Raw genomic sequence first — 17,171 nt, 5'->3', positions numbered from 1 at the left:
CCTGCCAGCCTGCCTCTGCCCAGCCTCAGGCTGCTCTGGGCTCTGCGTGGGCTCTGCTGGGGCTCCAGCCTGGGCAAGGCCGGGCCGCTCTCACCTCACGCTCGCTGACAGCTCTGCCTCAGACGAGACCTTTCAGAGCACCCTCGCTGAGCTTTCTGCTTTCTCAGCTGAGCAAGACTCTCCCTGAGCCAAAGAGATTGCACTTAGGGATACAAATCCAAGTGGCAGGAACCCCAGTGCTCTCGAGTCACAGCTCAACACCTGCATCTGCACAGGATGTCTTGGCTGCACAACTCCTCCTCTGCTTTTGCCTGCAAATGCCATTGCCCTTTCTGCCTCAACTACAAGCACAATGGCTGGACAAAAACCGGCCAGTGTGCCGTATTGCAAAGGCAGTGTGGTCTGGAGAGGATGAATGAAGAAGAGCCTGCCCCACTGACAAACCATACCAAAGAAGCCATAAGTGTCTCTTTCCACCTTTAAGAAACAACGGACAATTGAGAAGGAAAAGTTGAGCTAAATCACAAGGTGAGAAAGAAAGGAATCTTACAGATGAGTTGGGGTTTCAGAAACTTTATTTATTTAGAATCCTACTCTACAATCCTACTCTGCAATCCTACTCTGCAATCCTACTCTACAATCCTACTCTACAATCCTCATCTAAGCTGGTCATGGAGAAAATAGTCCTGAATGGATGGATTGCCACTGCAATCTTTTCTCCTCCTCCTTCCACTTCTTCAGTGACTGGATCAGTGGCACCAGGCTGGATGCAGGCTTGGCTGATGTTACAAATGGATGCTGCCCAAAGGAAAAAAACCAACCAAGAACAATGAACCATGACTTTCCAAGCTCAGTGCTTCAAAGGCAGGGGTAATATTTTTAAATGAAAAGGGGATTTACTCTGAGTAGGTCTAAGGAGCATAGTGCAACAGTGGCACAGGTTGTCCTGAGAGCTGGTAAGTGTCCCTTCCCTGGAAACATTCCAGGTCAGGTGGGAAGGGGCTCTGAGCAGCCTGATCTCTTTCAAGATATCCCTGCTCATTGCACACCACATGGATCAGATGGCCTTTACAGGTCCCTGCCAGCCCAGCCCAGGATTCCTCACCATTTTCATTTGGAAAGCACCAAGAGTGGAGATGAGGAGGAAGGGGGCTCATCTGATGCCTTGGGCTTCAGTGGAGGAGGAGCCCATCCTCGGACACTGTTTGACCTGCAGCCCCTTTGCATTTTACCTGCAGGAGCTCCTTGGCAGACCAGCGCCGCTCCTCGTTTGTCTGCAGGCAGCAGTTCAGGAAGTGACGCAGAGAAGCCGAGAACAGGTTGGGCTGCCGCAGCTGTGGGGTCCCTCCTGTGGCTATCAGGAGTTCAGCCTGGAGAAAAAGGAAACACAAGACTCCACCTGCTTCTTTTGATGCCTTAGGTTTTAACTTTTCTATTTTTCAAGTCCTGTACTGCCTAGTGTGTAGCTCGGAAGTTTTGTGTGGCCTGTTAGCTACTGTTCTCTCGTGCTAGTTAGACATAACAAAGCCTCTCTAGGTTTGCTCTCCAAGGACACTCCGATTGTCCCAGGGCCCAAAATGTGTGAACTCAAAGCCTCTGAAGAGGGGCAAACTTGGGCTAATTACATCATTACTGGGCTCATAATTGGAGAATTAACCCTGCTATGGAAATGGACCAAGCTTACAAAACTGTGAAGAACTCATGACCCAGGGTCCATCTTGGATGTAGCCTTTTGACTGCCCAGGCTGTATCTTTGAAGGCCGTTCAAATAAATACCTATTTTGATTCTCTTATTCTTGTCTAGTCTCTGGTTTTAGGTAGCCACTCCAGGCATCAGTTTCAAGTCTGTAAATGCTCTCCCAGAGCCCCTTGTTTAAGCTCAACTCTGCAGTGGCAATTTCTGCCTTGGCAGAGAGGCAGAGATGACTTTCCTATACCAACAAAAAACCCAAACCCCAAAGCAGCCACAGCTTTTCCAGCATCCAGCGGAGCTTGCCTCGGCAGCTGATTTGATTGGCTGACCTAGTTAGGGGCAACTACATCAGCAAAAGCACGTTTTGCTTCTCTGAAGATTCCCACCAGCTTGACAGGCAGTTTGGAAGAGGGACTTTGCTCTAACTGTTTTCAAGTATTATTATAGAAAAGGGAGTTATTGCTCAGGTAAGGAAAGAAACATTTGGAACCTCGCATTCAACACAGACACGTTAAGATGCATGCAGAAACGTATTGGGATGAAAATGCCTGTTTGGGCACACAGGAGCCACCTGCAGCTCTGTCTCGCAGCAGTCTGCAAGTTCCAGCTTCTCTGATGTGGCAAAAGAAAAACTTTTCGTGGTCAAATCAGCAGAAGGAGAAATGCTATCCCTATGGTAGCCCTCTGCTTTTCTGGATACTCAAGTCAATGCATTAAAGATGTGCCCATCCCAGAAAGTGCCAGGTAACAAATGGGAGGTTTTGGCAGGCTCTCCGTGTCACCAGGCTGCAGCTTGGTCACGTGGAGAACGTGGCTTGGGCTATGACAGAAATATGGTCACTAAGTGTTTCAGCAACACTGCACAAGAAGCAGAAGACACTATGTGGCCTTTACACCCTCATGCCCAGGTTTTAGGCAAGTGCCAAGAAACCGTACAGGGAGTGCAGTTCTTCTCTAGAAAACCACTGTTTTAGAAACTTTGTTGGTTTGGGTTTCTTTCCTTCTTTTCTGGAAATGTAACACCAGCTCTGAGATGTGTGTTTTGTGTTATTAGAGACATCTACACAGACAGACGAGCTGGAACAACTTAAAACCCAAAGGAAAGTGTTGCCTGAGAATGGAGAGTGTTTGCATGTGGTAGGGCCTGAGTTCCCCCACCGATGCAACCAAAACTACAGCAGATGCTGATGTGCTGCAGGGCCATTTTTAGAAGGGGACCTTGGTGGAAGCAGTGCCAGCAGACGGCAATGGGATTTTGTCTGATGGAGGACAGAACACAGGATAGGTGAAAAAGACAGAGGGATCAGTGAGTATTTGCTCCTTACCGAGGTAGGACTTTCATTCCAGTGAGGAGCTTCTCGTTCCACCATTTCGAATCCCACAATTCCAAGAGACCATATGTCCACTTTGGGGCCATATGGTTGACCTAGCACAACCTCAGGCGCCATCCACCAAGGCGTCCCGACCACTGAGCTCCTTAGATTCTGCTCAGGGGTGAGCTGAGCAGAGAGGCCAAAATCAGCTGAGGAGAACAAAAAAGTTCTGTACAATTAGGAAACCAAGCAAAAGAACTCCCCACTGTAAGTCTGAGAAAGCGCTGTTGAATCTCCTGGAAATCCGTCCCTGCTCTGTTTCCTCAGGACTTTAGCCAAGGAAACACGGAAGTGGCTGCTTTTTAAATTTTTTAATCCTGCCCCCAGAAGTGGCTTTTATTCCCTGGAACCTTTAGATTGTAGCTCCCTCCCTCTGGAAGGGACACACACAGACCCAAACCAGTGCCACTCTGGACGGCTTTTTCCTCGCCATACCTCTGTGCACGTTGCAACTGTGCCTTCAGCTCGCTGCAGGGGTCCCTGCACTGCCAGCAGCACCACTTTGGGGGAACTGGCAGTCACTCAAAAGCAGCCCCAAACCCCACATGCCCGGAACGCTCTGCCTGGCCAAGAATATACCAACCCAGCTTGACAGAGCCGTCAGTTCTGAGAAGGATGTTGCTGCTCTTCACATCTCGATGGATGACATGGTTTGAGTGAAGAAAATCCAGTCCTTGCAGGCACTGAGAGAGAAAACAGAGACAGGAGGATAAAAATGAGTGGTGTGATTTGAGCCCACAAGAAAGGAAACAGCTCTAAAAGATTCCCTTTCCAGGGGAATAGAGTGCAATGGCAGAACACAGAGCCATTGAGAGGAAGAGCTTGCTGCTCCAACACTACCTTTCTAAGGGAAGGCACGTCAGCTTTTGAGAGAGCCAACGGGAATTGCTGTTCTAGACTGTCCTCTGCAAAGCAGCCAGAATGACTGCTGCTGCAGTGGATGTGCTTTCTTCATCCAGAGGACAAGCAAGGCTTTGCCAAGAAAGAAAGAGTCCCTCCCTTTGCTGTGAAGCGGCTCACTTTTGGGTGGGAGGCTGCATGGCAAAGGTTTTCTTGCTGGCCTCAGCACAGACTTGGAAGTATCACATGAGTCGCCTTTCAGAAGCAAACAGCATTTTGGGTGCACTATTACCCTTTTCAGCTGAGGACTCTGAGAAATGAGTCCCTTTTACCATTAGTTTCCAATTCTGCTACCAGCACCTTTGCTTTTACAGGCAAGGAATGCCGTGCAGACAGGCTCCAGGCAAGCATTCAGAGAGGCAAGGTGGAGAACAGCAACTACAAATACAAGAGACAGAGTGAGAATGCAACAGCAGGAGATAAGAGTACAAGAACAGAGTACAGGGAGTGCAGGCACACTGCCACGCAGTTCCCCCGCTTCCCCATAGCATAGCAGCCACACAGAAGCAAAGTTTGGCACATGGAATCCCTCCAGTTCTCAGCCCCTGTTTCCCAGACAATCCTGCCCAAGCCCTCGGAAGCACAGGTGGGATCCCTGACCTCCCGACTGACGGCTGCCATCTCATCTTCAGATATGTACATCTCATAGATGGCATCAGTCAGAGTGCCTCCATCCATGTACTCCATCACCAGCCAGACTTCATCATCCACAAGGTAGCTGAAAGAAGGAAATGAGGCCATGGAGATGAACGTGCATGGCTACGCCACTGTTTGGAAAAGACAACGATTGATTCTTGTTTCCAGGTCCCTTTGAAACGAGGACAGACTCAAAGGAATAGACGTTCCCTCTAGGCTGTGCAGTGATTGCGGTCTGTGCTGTGTCAAGGAGAAAGGCACAGCTGTGAAAAAGGAGATGTCTTAGATGGCCAGCAAGTGAAAAACACAGTTTACTAACAGCCCAGATAAAAAGCTGTCACACATGGTGTTTATGGAAAAAAAGCATCTAGTCTTCCTGGCATGCACAGCAATGGAAAAGAGGGGCTGCAGTCCAAGGGAAATCCTCTCTCGGATGGTTCATCAGCATTTAAGACTCTTGAGAAAAATCAAGCCCCAAGACAACGTGGTGGCAGTGAACTTAGAGGGTATTGACTTAGTAAGATAGCACTGGTGCAGGCTTTTGAAGAATTGTCAAACGATGTGTGCCAGGGAAGACTAATGCAGACAAAATGCACTCTCTTCCCATCCATTGGAGATGAGAAGAGAAATAATAATTGATCAGTAATTAACAGCTCTATTTTCTGCCACAGACCAAAGTTGGTTTTTGACCTCTCATGCTTGCAGTAGGTAAACAAACATTCATGGGATAAGACCACGACCACTCACCTGTCTAAATAGTTGACCAGGTTGGGATTCCTATTCATCTTCATGATCATGAGTTCATTGACAGTTACTTCCTTCCTCCTCAGTCCTTGCAGACTACTTTTCTTTATGGCCACCTAAAATGACAATGACAATCAGTACCTTGAGAAGTTGGTGGCACGAGACCACAACACACATGGAGCGAGTGATTTTGGAATGACACAGCTGAGCTGTGCCAAAGTGCCTTGTGATTAGACACTGGAGTAATTAGGAACTGACATTCCAACAGCCCATTTCTCCGCTCCCTTGTGGGCCAGAAACAGGACACATGGCCACTGACGTTTTGCCTTGTCCACTTGGTAACAATGGTGTCTCAACTATCACCCACAAAGCTCTGCCCACACCCTCTGCTGCTCTGCCTGGGATCCAGAGAAGTAATCCAAGCCTTGCTACTCTATGGATACATCCTGGGCTATAAGCAGGGCTTAGGGCTCTTAGGGACGCCTTGCAGATCCCTCCCTACGTGCAGTTCCCAAGTGCAGCACTGCAGGTTGCTAAGGAACTACCAGTAAGGTTCAGATGTATTTGCTGGCAGCCAGAAATGAGAATTCAGGACTCTGAAGCTGTAGCCACAAGAAAGCAGTGAGATGCTCTAAGGCACCACCTTTGTTTTAGCCACTGAGAGTGAGTGAGCATTTCCTTCTCCAAAAGGAACCACTGCTCTCTTTGCCTTCCTTCTGGCAGCTGAGAAGGACAACGACTGTCCCAAATGTATTTTGCAGGCTGGCACCAGTCTGTGCTTCTTGTGCCTTTGCAGCACAGCTCTCCCGGTGACCCAAAGCTCCAGCCACAACTCACACCAGAGGGGAAAGCCCTCAAGAGCTGCAGAATCTGCAGGGACTGTTGACATTTACCTCTCCTCCTGTGGCATTGTCGAATGCTCTGCAAACTTCTCCGAAACCCCTAGAAACAAAACAGCAGCAAAGAAAGGAGAAGCTGTTTAGATCTTGGCGTGAAAGCCAGCCCGGACAGGAGATCTCTGCTCTAAGTGCCTAAAACCTGCAGGAGGCATGAGGGCTCTGCCAGAGGGCACATGATGCATTTTCCTCTCCAGTGCATGGGCACTGGGCCTGTTCCTGAAGCTTTGGGCTTTAGTGCCTCAGCTCAAAAAGAGAGCTTATTCTTTCATCTTGAGTTTCCGTTTCTAAACTGTGTGGTTCTAATCCTGACCACCGAGTATTTCCTTCAGCAACCTCTTGGAAAGAACTGTTCCTGAGAACTGTTATCTGACAGCTACCAGGGGCTAGGCTGCTCTTTCAGGCAAGCAAGATTCTCCTTTCATTAGTGTGGCCGGATGATTTTGAGACATACAAAAATGCTAAGGAAATTAACACACAGCTGTCCCACACTTGAGAGACAGGAGATCTTCCAGCTCCTGTTCCTTGCTGCAGGCAAGACCGTGGCAGCGTGGAGATGTCTTTGACAATGCCTTCTGACCACACTTACAAATTCTGACCAGCACTGAGAGATGGGCCAATCTAAGCCCAGTGTCTGAACATGTTTGCAGCTTGCCTGACTTGACACTTGATAGATATTCCACCAGCAGAACAGCTGGCCCATGGTTTTGTAGAAGAAACTGTGGTTGGACTCACCCGCTGCCGATATTTTCCAGTTCAGTGTATTTCATCACCGGATTTTCCATGCTCACCATTTTCCCTGAGGGAAACAAAGTGCAAGATGCTCACTTGAAAGCAGACATGCCACCTTCCAGGAGATACAAAAGGCAGCCCCACTCTCTGGGGCTCTGAGCCTTTTGTGGTCATCTGGGTAACAACAACAACAGCGACAAGAACCACAACAGCAACAGCAACAAGCCAGGCAGCTCTGCAGCACAGATGGCCAGCACTGAGACTGATTTTCTACAGTCCTCTGAAGAGATCTCTTGAGAGGAAACAAAGCACAGAGAGATGCATTCGCAGGAGAGGAGGGCATCTTGCCAAAAGAATGCCTTTCTTTTTGTAAACCAGAGCAGCTCACGTTGTGACCAATACCAACGGGGCTTTCCGCATCAGGATGCTCAGCCGTTATGGGCAGGCTGAGTTCAAAGATGCCCTTGCCCGTGTCCCATGTGAAGAACCACACTGCTTGTCTTCCCCCTGACTGCGCGGATCAGTCGCTGGCATTGGACTCGCCCTCTCAGCTCCGCACACGTCCCCGCCTTCCCAGCTCGGCACAGCGGCCACGGGCAGCAAGGACAGCAGTGCTCCTCGGGCGCCGGCGTGGCACGGACAGCTGCCCAGAGGAGATGCTGAGCCTCTCGTGAGTCCAGGCCGTGCCATGCAGAAGCCGGCCCAGACGAGGGGCTGCTGCCTCCCGGCAGCTCCGCGCTGCAGCGGCCGGGCAGCAGCAGGACTCTCTCAGCTGAGGAAGGCTCCAGCCTCTGCAGTCGCAGCGGCCGTCAGGGGCAGGGCAGGTACCACAGCAGGGCTGGGAAGGCCCAAGGATGAGCACTGACAAGCACTGGGAAGAAGCCACAGCCAGACCGAGCCCTGTTCCAAGCTCTTGCCCCCTTTCAGGACACAAGAGGATTGGCTTTGAGATCAGACACACCGAGGTGCACATCAATGCCCTTCTTGTCCCAACAGGTGATGGTAGACACAGAGTCAACTGGGCTCTGTTCTCAGCCCCCCCCAGGTCTTACCTGAGAGCACAGCACTGGCAGCTGTTATGGGCAGGAAGCAGATTCAATGGGCTGTGCTGCAGAATCACAAAGGGCTTCATGTGTTTTCCTAGAGAGTGAGCTGTGCAGGGCTTGGGCCAACGGGTGGCATTCTAACAGTCACGGGAATGATTGGGAATCAGGGATGAAAAAGTGCCACGGATCTGAGGGATAGACAGTGGATGGGCTGGAGGCTCACTCCTGAGAAATGCCTGCAGTGCAGTTTTACCTGACCACGCCACATCAATGTGTCTCTTGGACACATCCTTATAAGCATGAAACTAGGATATTAAATAGGGATTGTTATAAAGTATCTGCTTTTTCTTTGGGGACATGTGGAAAACACCTCTTGCTCTCAATTTGTGCTGTCACTTGATGTTTTTTCAAAGAAGTGGTCATTGGCAAAAATGTTGCATTGTCATAAAAACCAACTGTAGATGTAGTAGTGGTAATAGTAACAGTCATCAAAATTACACCAATAAGACACATGAGGAAGAAGAGCTCCTTCAGGATGGAGAAAAAACAACTTCACCAAAAAAAAAAAAAAAAGGCTCAAACCAAACCAAACACAAAAAAACCCCAAAACAACAAACCACCAACCAAAATCCTTACAAACCCACCAAAAGACAAAACCCCAAAACCAAACAATTTCTGCGAAGGTCTTTTGCTCTGATGAATGCTGAGAAATCAGGAGTCTAAGGAGAATTTAGGAAGCCAAATATTCCGTTCAGTTTGGCCACTAGCACAGAGGACTTGCCTAGATCATTTGCTAGGTCACAGCTGATGCAGGAACAATCCCTGCTTCTGCCTTCAGCAGAGAGGGAAGCTCAGGCAAAGCCAAGGCAGTCTGAGCTGTGCTCAGAGGCAGCAGGAACACCCAGAGCACTCCCTCGCTGCCTCGGAGCACAGCACTTCCTGTGAGGAGTCCTAAATGTCCCTGTGACACCAAACTGCGGAGCAACATTTGGCACAGCTATGCTGACACATGCACACAATACACTGTCCCTCACACAAGAAATACACAAGACGTACTCAGTAGCTCCAGGAGGTCATCCTCCATCTCCTGTTGATGGGAAGAAGCTGTGTCGCTGTTGGAGCTGAGCAAACTGCCCGGGCTCCACTTCTCAGGCTGGGGTCCAAAGGCTCCTTTAGACAATGCTGCTGCTGCTGCTGCTGCAGGAGCAGGTTCCATGCGAGAGCCTGTGTAGATCTGAGACAAGAAATGAGGTTGTGTCAGAAAGTCTGGCTCGCAGAGATTGCCCTGGGATCCCATTTCAAATGCAGGCCCAGAGGAAGATGCTGTCAGCCACATGCAGGGCTCTTAAAATGGATTTTTTTGCATGTCCACTTCTCAAACCGGATGGGTCAAAACCAAAGGCTGATTTTACTTGAGTTCATGGCCAGATTCCTGTAACATTCTCATGGATTTTCTGAAGGATGACTGCTGCAATGACTATTCCACTTCCTCCCAAGCACTCTTTTCCCCCTCCAAGGGCTATGGACACACTTGCATCTCCTTGTTCTAATGTTCTACCTCCTCCCATGGAGTCCTCTTTTCCTCCACCATCTTCGGGACGGGCTCAAGCTGCAGCAGGTCCGGCTGGGACAGTTCCTGTGCCCCACGCCAGCCTTGGGGCTCTTTGTGGCCAATCACTTGCTGGAAGTCTTTGCAGGCTGCCAGGTGAGATGTCAACACTTCCACCTCAAGTCAAACACAACAAAGCAGTCAGACACTACAGCTTATCCCTGTCAGCCGTGGGTCAGCGACTGTGAGGAAAGGGAAAGAACAGGTTCACAAGGGATACAGACAGCTTGTTTCAAGATCCATCAGGGTCACCAAGCTGACCTGCAAAAACACCTCAAGAAACAAGGAGAGCAGGAACAGGCCAGCAGGAATCCATTTGGATGACTGCTGGCCAAAAGGCCAAAGGACTAGTCGCACTGTCCAGGGCAGCAGCTGAGATTCAGCAGCCCAGGACGTGTCCTTCAGAGTGGCTGTGATAGAGACCACAGCAGGATGGCACTCAGAGACATCACCCCACCCGCCTGCTGCTCTGCAGAGGAAAAGCAAGAAGGGCAGAAACCACCAGTTTGGTGACTGCAGCGGCTCTCTCTGTTTCACTCACTCGCTTTTCTAGAGCCTCATGCTTTTGGAGTAGAAGATTAATTTCCTCTCGGATGATTTTCAGTCCTTCATCCAGCCTCTTCTCCCTTGCCTTGATCCTAGCCTCAGTTTCCTGCAGCTCTGCCTGCAGCTCTTTGTCGATGTTCTGCAAAGAAGCAGAGAGAGGATGTCTCACAAGTGGAGTGGCTTCAGCTCTTACACTCACCTGCTCTTGTAGATCGCTCCTGTGCTGATGGAGATTCTTCTCCTCTTGGATGCTTCTGATGTCCTCCTTGCTCCTCCTCTTTGCTGCCTTGATGTCACTCTTGGCTTCGGGCAGCTCTGCTTGTGGCTCTGCCTTGATGTTCTGTACACACAAATGCAGAGCAAGTGACTGGCAGCTGCCATCAGGCTCAGCTTTTTCCTCTTTCAGCCTCAAAATCACATTCATTCAGCCCCTCCCTTCTGCTTCCCTACCCAGCTCTGCTTCCATTGGAACCCTCCCGTCCCAGCACTGGTCTCTGCAGATGACAAGGCTCTGTGCTTTCAGTGCCTGTGGGACTCCTGGCCTCCTCAGTCCCAAGAGCTCCGTTTTATGTCCCTGTTCCTGCCCTTCACTCTGTCACCTGGCTAGGCAGGCTCACCTGGCCATTCTCTTGTGCCTCTTCCACCTGCTGCCTGAGCTGCTGCAGCTGCTCTCGGGCTGGGAACAGCTCTCGCCGAGTCTGGCAAGGCATCTCTGATAGAGCAATCTGCTCATGCTCTTTCTCTAGAAGGAGCTGCGCAGAAAGCAAGAGAAGATGGCTTTCAACTTCCCATAAAATATTTGTGGGGCAGGACTCAGAGACTGATGGGCTCGCACATTCCCAAAGCAATGTGCTGCTGCTCTCCCGGGTCCTTCTCTGCCCACGGGGAGGCACAGATTCCAAAGTGACACTGGCACTACAGTCAGGCTCCATCTGGGACTGAAGCTCCAACAGACTCTTAGGCATCTGACAGGGAACGTGGGGCATTTCTCAAGGCTCTGCTGAGGACCTCGCTCCTCTTCTGCCGTGTCCTGCTTGTCTTTCAGAAGTGACTGACACCCAGCCCTGTGCCACAGCCCCACCCTGGCTCTGCAGGTGGCTTCCTGTGGGAGCTTGCTCCTTGTGAGAGACACTTCTGGAGTTCATGTTCTCTTCAGGCCTGCACTGCCATTCCTGCCTTTCTGACATCTACACTCTTGTTACAAATCCTGGATTATTCAGGAGATGAGGATGCGAACAAAGAGCCTCCAATGGAGGTCAGAGGGCCTCTATGGCCACCTCAGTATATGGAGGGGAACCAAGGTGTTTCTTGTCCTCCCTCTTTTGTCAACTGAGAATTCTGACCGGCAGTAACAGAGACCCTCAGAAGGCCCAATTAACAAATTAACTTAGACACCCTTCAGGATGCCAGTGATGGAAACCATGTGTCCTGTAATGCATGTTTGACCAGAGTCACCAAACCCCACCTAGAGGATGGGATTGCTCCACACCCATAGGACAGACCAAACTTTCACGGATAAACAGGGGGAGGAAAACACCTCTGAGGGGAAAAAACAACCATCTCTGGAGGGGGAAACATCTCTGCCTGCTCGGGATCGCTTGATGGAACATGTCTCTCCTCCTCTCCTGAAAGGATGTCTTTAGGTGAGCTTTGCACCTCCAATTGCCTTGGAGCAGAGCCAGGAAGTTTCATTTAGATAAACAGATCGATAGATAGATCAATAGATAGATAGATAGATAGATAGATAGATAGACAGATCGATCTCACTGTTATCATCTCTCTTTTCCTATGCTATGCTTTCCCTCACTACACACATCAACACTTGGTAGCCAGTGCCCTGATCAGCAGCAATCCTGAACTTGCTCTCCTGTTGCTTCAATAAACCACACTCTTGGGGAACCTGGAGCAGGAAGGGCCTTATAGAATGCGATCAGACCCAGGGCACTGCACTGGGAACTGCACTCTTTGTGCATCTGTACTGGGGCAAGTTCTTCTCTTGGACTCAACCAGACTGATGATGTTAAAGTGGCTGCACTTCAGAAATGAAGCTGAGCCCCTCCCAGACCCTCTGACCTCAGAGGACCAGCTGGAATGCAAGGGTGTGGATTTCCTGCTGAATTCCCATACCTGGAATACAACACATTCTGCTCCCCTGGGCTGCCAAAAGGCACGGGCGCTGTTAACCTGAGAGTGATGTGCAAGGCCCTGCTGGCTGGCCGGACACCAGAACAGCTCCTTCTGCACCAATCTCCTTGCCCCAAACTACGTGTTCTCATGCAAAAATACTGCAACTTCCAGAACCGCCAGCTTGCAAGCTAAAATTCTAGCAGAATCTCGTCCAGTGCTAGAAAAGTCCAGGAAAGGTTGAGTAAAAGCACCTTTGTTTGCCGAGAAAGAAAAGACAGGGAGTCTCCTCCTAGAAAACCAACAAACCAACAAACAAAAAGATGAAAGTGCCACCTACTTCAGAGCAACATCTTTGCCCCCACTCTAGGCTCCAATGCAGTTTTCAAATGCAGTTTTAAAAACAGACTTCACAACAGAAAGTATCTGCAGAAACATGGCAGCCTCTGGCTTCTGCCACGGAAGAAGGGCTCCCAACTGCGCACTTTGCTTCTTTTGCCACACGGGAGAAGAGTGGCCCCACACAGGTCCGGGGACAACACAACCATCTCTTTGCAGCTTATCAAAAGCAAAAACACAGGCGCACTCAGAGCCCCTGTCAGCTCTGCTCCTCACTGCTCTGCCTGAAGAGGCCAGAGAACAACCTGGCAACCAAGGCACCAAAGTCCCTGACTTCAAGCAGCAGCTCCCCATCCCCAGTGTGTCTCTGAAATACTCCCAGCTCAGCCCACCCAAGAAGCTCATGTGGACAAACCACCCCAAAGCACTTGTGTGCTCACATCAACAGCTTTTGTGCCAGCAGCTACTTGGCCAGCCTGTGCAGTGGGACATGGCTCTCCAGGCCACCGTGTCCCCCACGTGTCTGGCAAGGCTGAGAGCGGTGTCTTTGGAGCGCTCCCTCCTCTGGCGACAGGGGAGCCTTCATGATTCACGTTTGCCCCTCTTGGAATCCCAGCAAGCTGGGGCCTGAACATGACAGCTCAAAGGCCGTGTTCCAGCTCTCACTGGCTGGGGGGAATCGCTAGGTCCTGGCAGGACTCCAGCACTCAGCATCCTCGGCCACCACCAGCAAGTGCTGGCCGCTCAGAAACTTGCAGCTCTGATTTCCTCTAAAGACAGCCACAACCACAACTGCCACTTACCGGCTCACGACGTTCAGATTCATGACTGACCACAGCTGGAGAGTTCTGGACATTTTTCTCCTCTTCAGCCTCTTCAGCCTCTTCAGCCTCTTCAACCTCTTCTCCAGGAGCAGAGGGAGCCAGAGGAGAGCCTGAGGTTGGTTCTGGGCTCTGTGGACAGGCAGGAGTGTGAGGGACAGGCAGTTACATGTCATTTCTAACCTTATCTCTATTCAGCTCTACAACCAGCTCTACTAAGGAGAAATCATAACCTTGCATAGCAATGGGATTCCAAGTGCCTCCAACTAAAGTAAAATGGGCTAATTCAACAGTACTGCATATTGCTCTGAATTAGATATTGCAGCCTGGCTACTCTCAGCAAGCAACGTTCTCTCTGCAAAGCTGGGCTTTTAGTTCTGCGACAGCTCTGAAATGCAAAAGCAGCTATTACACAGCGATGCCTTTGCTATTGCTGCTGCAGACATGAACATGGATTTTCTTTCTGCCCACCCAGCTCAGCCTCCTTACTCTACTGCCACAGGCCAAGCTCACAGATTTCTACACAGTTCTTAAACACCAGGAACATCAAAAGTTCCTGTCTCACTCACCTCAGGATCAGGACTGACGAATACACGGATCATGTGACCTGCAGTGGGAAGGGAAAATGAACCAGATGCTGTGAAAAAACCGTCTGTGCTGGTTAATCCCGCAGAACAAGTCCACCCAAACAGAGAGGGTTTTCTTTTCACAACAGCCCTCCAGCAGACACAGTTCTTCCACACAGCCAGCAAGAGAGCAGGACAATATTCTTGGTTGTGCCTAGGCTTTGGCCTCTTTTGCCAGTAAATGAATACAAACTTGATCAAGAAAATGCAAATTGTTCTTCAACACCCAATATTTCTCTTCTGCCCAACAGCTAAAGCTGCCTTTTTTATCCTCTCCTTCAGGTTCTTTTTTTAAAAAATAAGTTGCATGCATTAATTCCATTAAGTTACTGAAAACCGTTGCCCAGAAAACCTTCCCCCAAACCCCCCTGAGATGTCATAGTTTGACTGGGAAACAGCCCAGGAGCAGCTCTGGGGTTCAGGAGCAGACACTCACTGTTTGGGAGTTTGCACTTCATTGCAAAAAGAATCGCTATTTTAGCACTCATTAAAGGGTCGAGTTAGACAGTCAAATCTTTTCATGACAAAATTTAGAAACAAAGAAGCTTTCCCTGAATTCCAGGCACAACTGCAGAGTTCTTTGAAGGCCTTCTGAGAACACCTCCCAGGCTGCCTTTTCAAAGTTGTCCTGCTTGACCCAGCCCCCTGAGGAAATGACAGACTCGGCTGCCACAGACTCTCCCGTGGAGGGAAGGGAACCCCTGCACGTTCCCTTGCAAATGCTGCCCGCACCTCCCTGGCTACAGACACCCTCTTTTGAGCTGAACGTGTTGACAGGAGCTTTACCAAAGCAGTGGCATCCTAATGGTCTTTTTGTTTCAAAATCAACTCAGTTACTAAGAAAGAGCAGGAAGCCCTACACAAGCCAGGTTGGGTTACACCCAGGGAAAACCTCTACTCACGTGTCAGGTTAGTCAGGTAATAGGCAGAATAACCAATGCCATACACAGTGCAAACTGCAGCAGCAAATGCCTCCATGATTTTAGCCCTGCTGTGCAAGTTTGCAGACTGTGCTCTAACACAAGAAAAAACAAGGCTCCTGTCAGAGTGCAGCTGCCCCCTGACAAGGCCTCAACCAGGAGGATGCTCCTGCTCTGAGCAAGCCCAAGAGCTGCTCTGACACTGAGACCTTCTGTGCACCAAGGCAACCTTCTGATGACAGCACCACAACGTGGCAACCATGCCCTGACATCACAAAGCAGCTGCTCTGCGTTGGTCTGGGAATTGATGCTAAGCAACCCAAGCTTCCCTGCAGCAAACACACAATAGCCTGGGAAGTTCTCCTCTGTCACAAAGCAGCACAAAGTCCCCTCGTGGGCCAAACCCTGTTGTTCAAGGGCTCCAAGAGTAACTCAAAGAGTGCCCCAAGCACCTACAGCCTGTACCCCAAGTGAACACTGAGATGGGACCAAAGCAAAGGAAACTAGACCAAGAAAATGGCCCAAAGCATTGCACAGATCCAGGAGAGAAGGCACTAATTGCATGACAGCTGTAATAATTCCTAACAAATCTCCCCACACATTTGCACTTTTATTGGACACGCCCTGGTCCCCTCTGTAGGTACATCTCTGCCTCTGCCTTTCGTCCTCTATGGAAGCAGTCGAACGGGCAGGATTTGCCCACCCGCAGGAGCTGCTCCAAGCTGGGAATGCAACTGGCAGTGCTGATTTCCAGAGGCTTCTGGCTCCCGGCTGAAGCCAAGGCCAGGAGCGGGTTGAAAGGTGCTGGCGCTGCTGCTGCTCTGTGCCAGAGAGCCCCGGCTGGGAGGGCACGGTGCCCACTGCGCCGTGGGCTCTCTCTCTCCTGCCAGAGCTGGGCGCACCTGGGAAGGAGTGATGATGACTTGTGGGAAAACCAAGGGCTTTGTGGGGGCTGCATTTCTCTGCAGACACCCAGGCCACCTGGGGCACAGAGCTTTGGCCCCCAGGAAAGGGAAACCAGGGGGAAACGGCTTGAAATATTTCATTTCAACCTTTTTTACTGTTCAATATAAGTGACCACAATGAAAGGTTACCAAGCAGGGATCCATCCCTGCTGCCAGCTCAGCGTTAGAAAGGAGGCGTCACTTGATTTCAGCGCTGGGTGCATGGGGAATCACTTCCCTAACACGTGCACACCCAGCAATCTCACTTACTAGTTTGTACCCATGGAACTAAGACACACTCATTACTTTGCTGAAACTCACAGGCTAAACATGACTTCAAACTATTTGACATATTTAAACCACTTGTCAGAAGTTCTTGATGTGAGAGTAGGGGTGTCCTGAGGGTCTCTGGTGGTCATTTGGGGAACATCCCCATGTGTCAGGGATAGGAGACAGATCTGAGGCCTGACATGTTTGGTCCGCAGTGTTGCACATCGACAAGATAATGCAGAAGACGACTGTATTGTTAGTTAGCGGGACTAACTTCTAGAAATGAAACTAGGTATCGGTCACCTGGTGGAACTCATCCTGGGAAAGGAGAAACAATACATAATGGAGCCATTGTTGGCATGGAGTATGATCATGGGCCAATGTGACCTCATCTCGTAAGCTGGCCCTGGACGAAATGATGTTGAAACTGGCCACTCCTGAGGAGGAGATATAAGGTGTGCTCCTGGGGTGGAGGGGAGAGGACGACATGACGCACGCCATTTTTATCCAGGGGATGCCCTGAAGGAGTCCTGCCCTTCTGCCCCTCCCACTCAGGAACCATGCTCTATCTCCTTCTCCTGCTCGGTGGCTTTTCCAGCAGCCAGGCGCCGGTATGTATTTCTTGCTAACGTGACTACTAAAATTCATTTGCTTTGCAATTCTAACTGGGTCTTGAGTTCTCTGGGCATGGGCGTCCTCCTGAACCCGTAACACCCATTCCTCAAATTCTCCTCTGATGGTCATTTACACCTTCCTTCCCTGGGAATTGAACACAACATTTCGTCACTGCACCCTGCAAGTGCTTTTGCTGCGTGAAGCCACATTGCATCTTTCTTTCCCAAAGTAATAAAGAAAACACAAATTGCCTACTGAAAGCCTTCTGCTCCCTTCCAAATCAGTTCACTACTCAAGCACAAGCCTCAGGCACATCCCCGATTCCCTCTGAGAGAGG

At 50.1% G+C, this 17,171-nt stretch overlaps 1 protein-coding gene across 1 annotated transcript; it reads right to left on the bottom strand.

Annotated features, from left to right (window-relative positions):
• Positions 1-625: 625 nt before the first annotated feature.
• On the bottom strand, positions 626-15,063 carry LOC138102561 (serine/threonine-protein kinase PAK 3-like). Its single transcript, XM_069000276.1, has 14 exons — positions 14,988-15,063; positions 13,442-13,542; positions 10,793-10,927; positions 10,171-10,515; positions 9,579-9,746; positions 9,077-9,254; positions 6,978-7,041; positions 6,240-6,288; positions 5,350-5,462; positions 4,567-4,684; positions 3,650-3,749; positions 3,019-3,215; positions 1,233-1,370; positions 626-798 (listed from the first exon to the last, which is right to left on the bottom strand). The coding sequence occupies exons 1-14, from the start codon at positions 15,061-15,063 to the stop codon at positions 670-672; spliced, it is 1,911 nt and encodes a 636-aa protein (XP_068856377.1). The 3' UTR covers positions 626-669.
• Positions 15,064-17,171: the final 2,108 nt, after the last annotated feature.

This window comes from Aphelocoma coerulescens, unplaced genomic scaffold, assembly GCF_041296385.1.
Source record: "Aphelocoma coerulescens isolate FSJ_1873_10779 unplaced genomic scaffold, UR_Acoe_1.0 HiC_scaffold_87, whole genome shotgun sequence".
Classification (NCBI taxonomy): Eukaryota; Metazoa; Chordata; class Aves; order Passeriformes; family Corvidae; genus Aphelocoma; species Aphelocoma coerulescens.
Note: the sequence above shows the minus strand (reverse complement) of the source record. Positions and strands in the feature narration are given on the sequence as shown.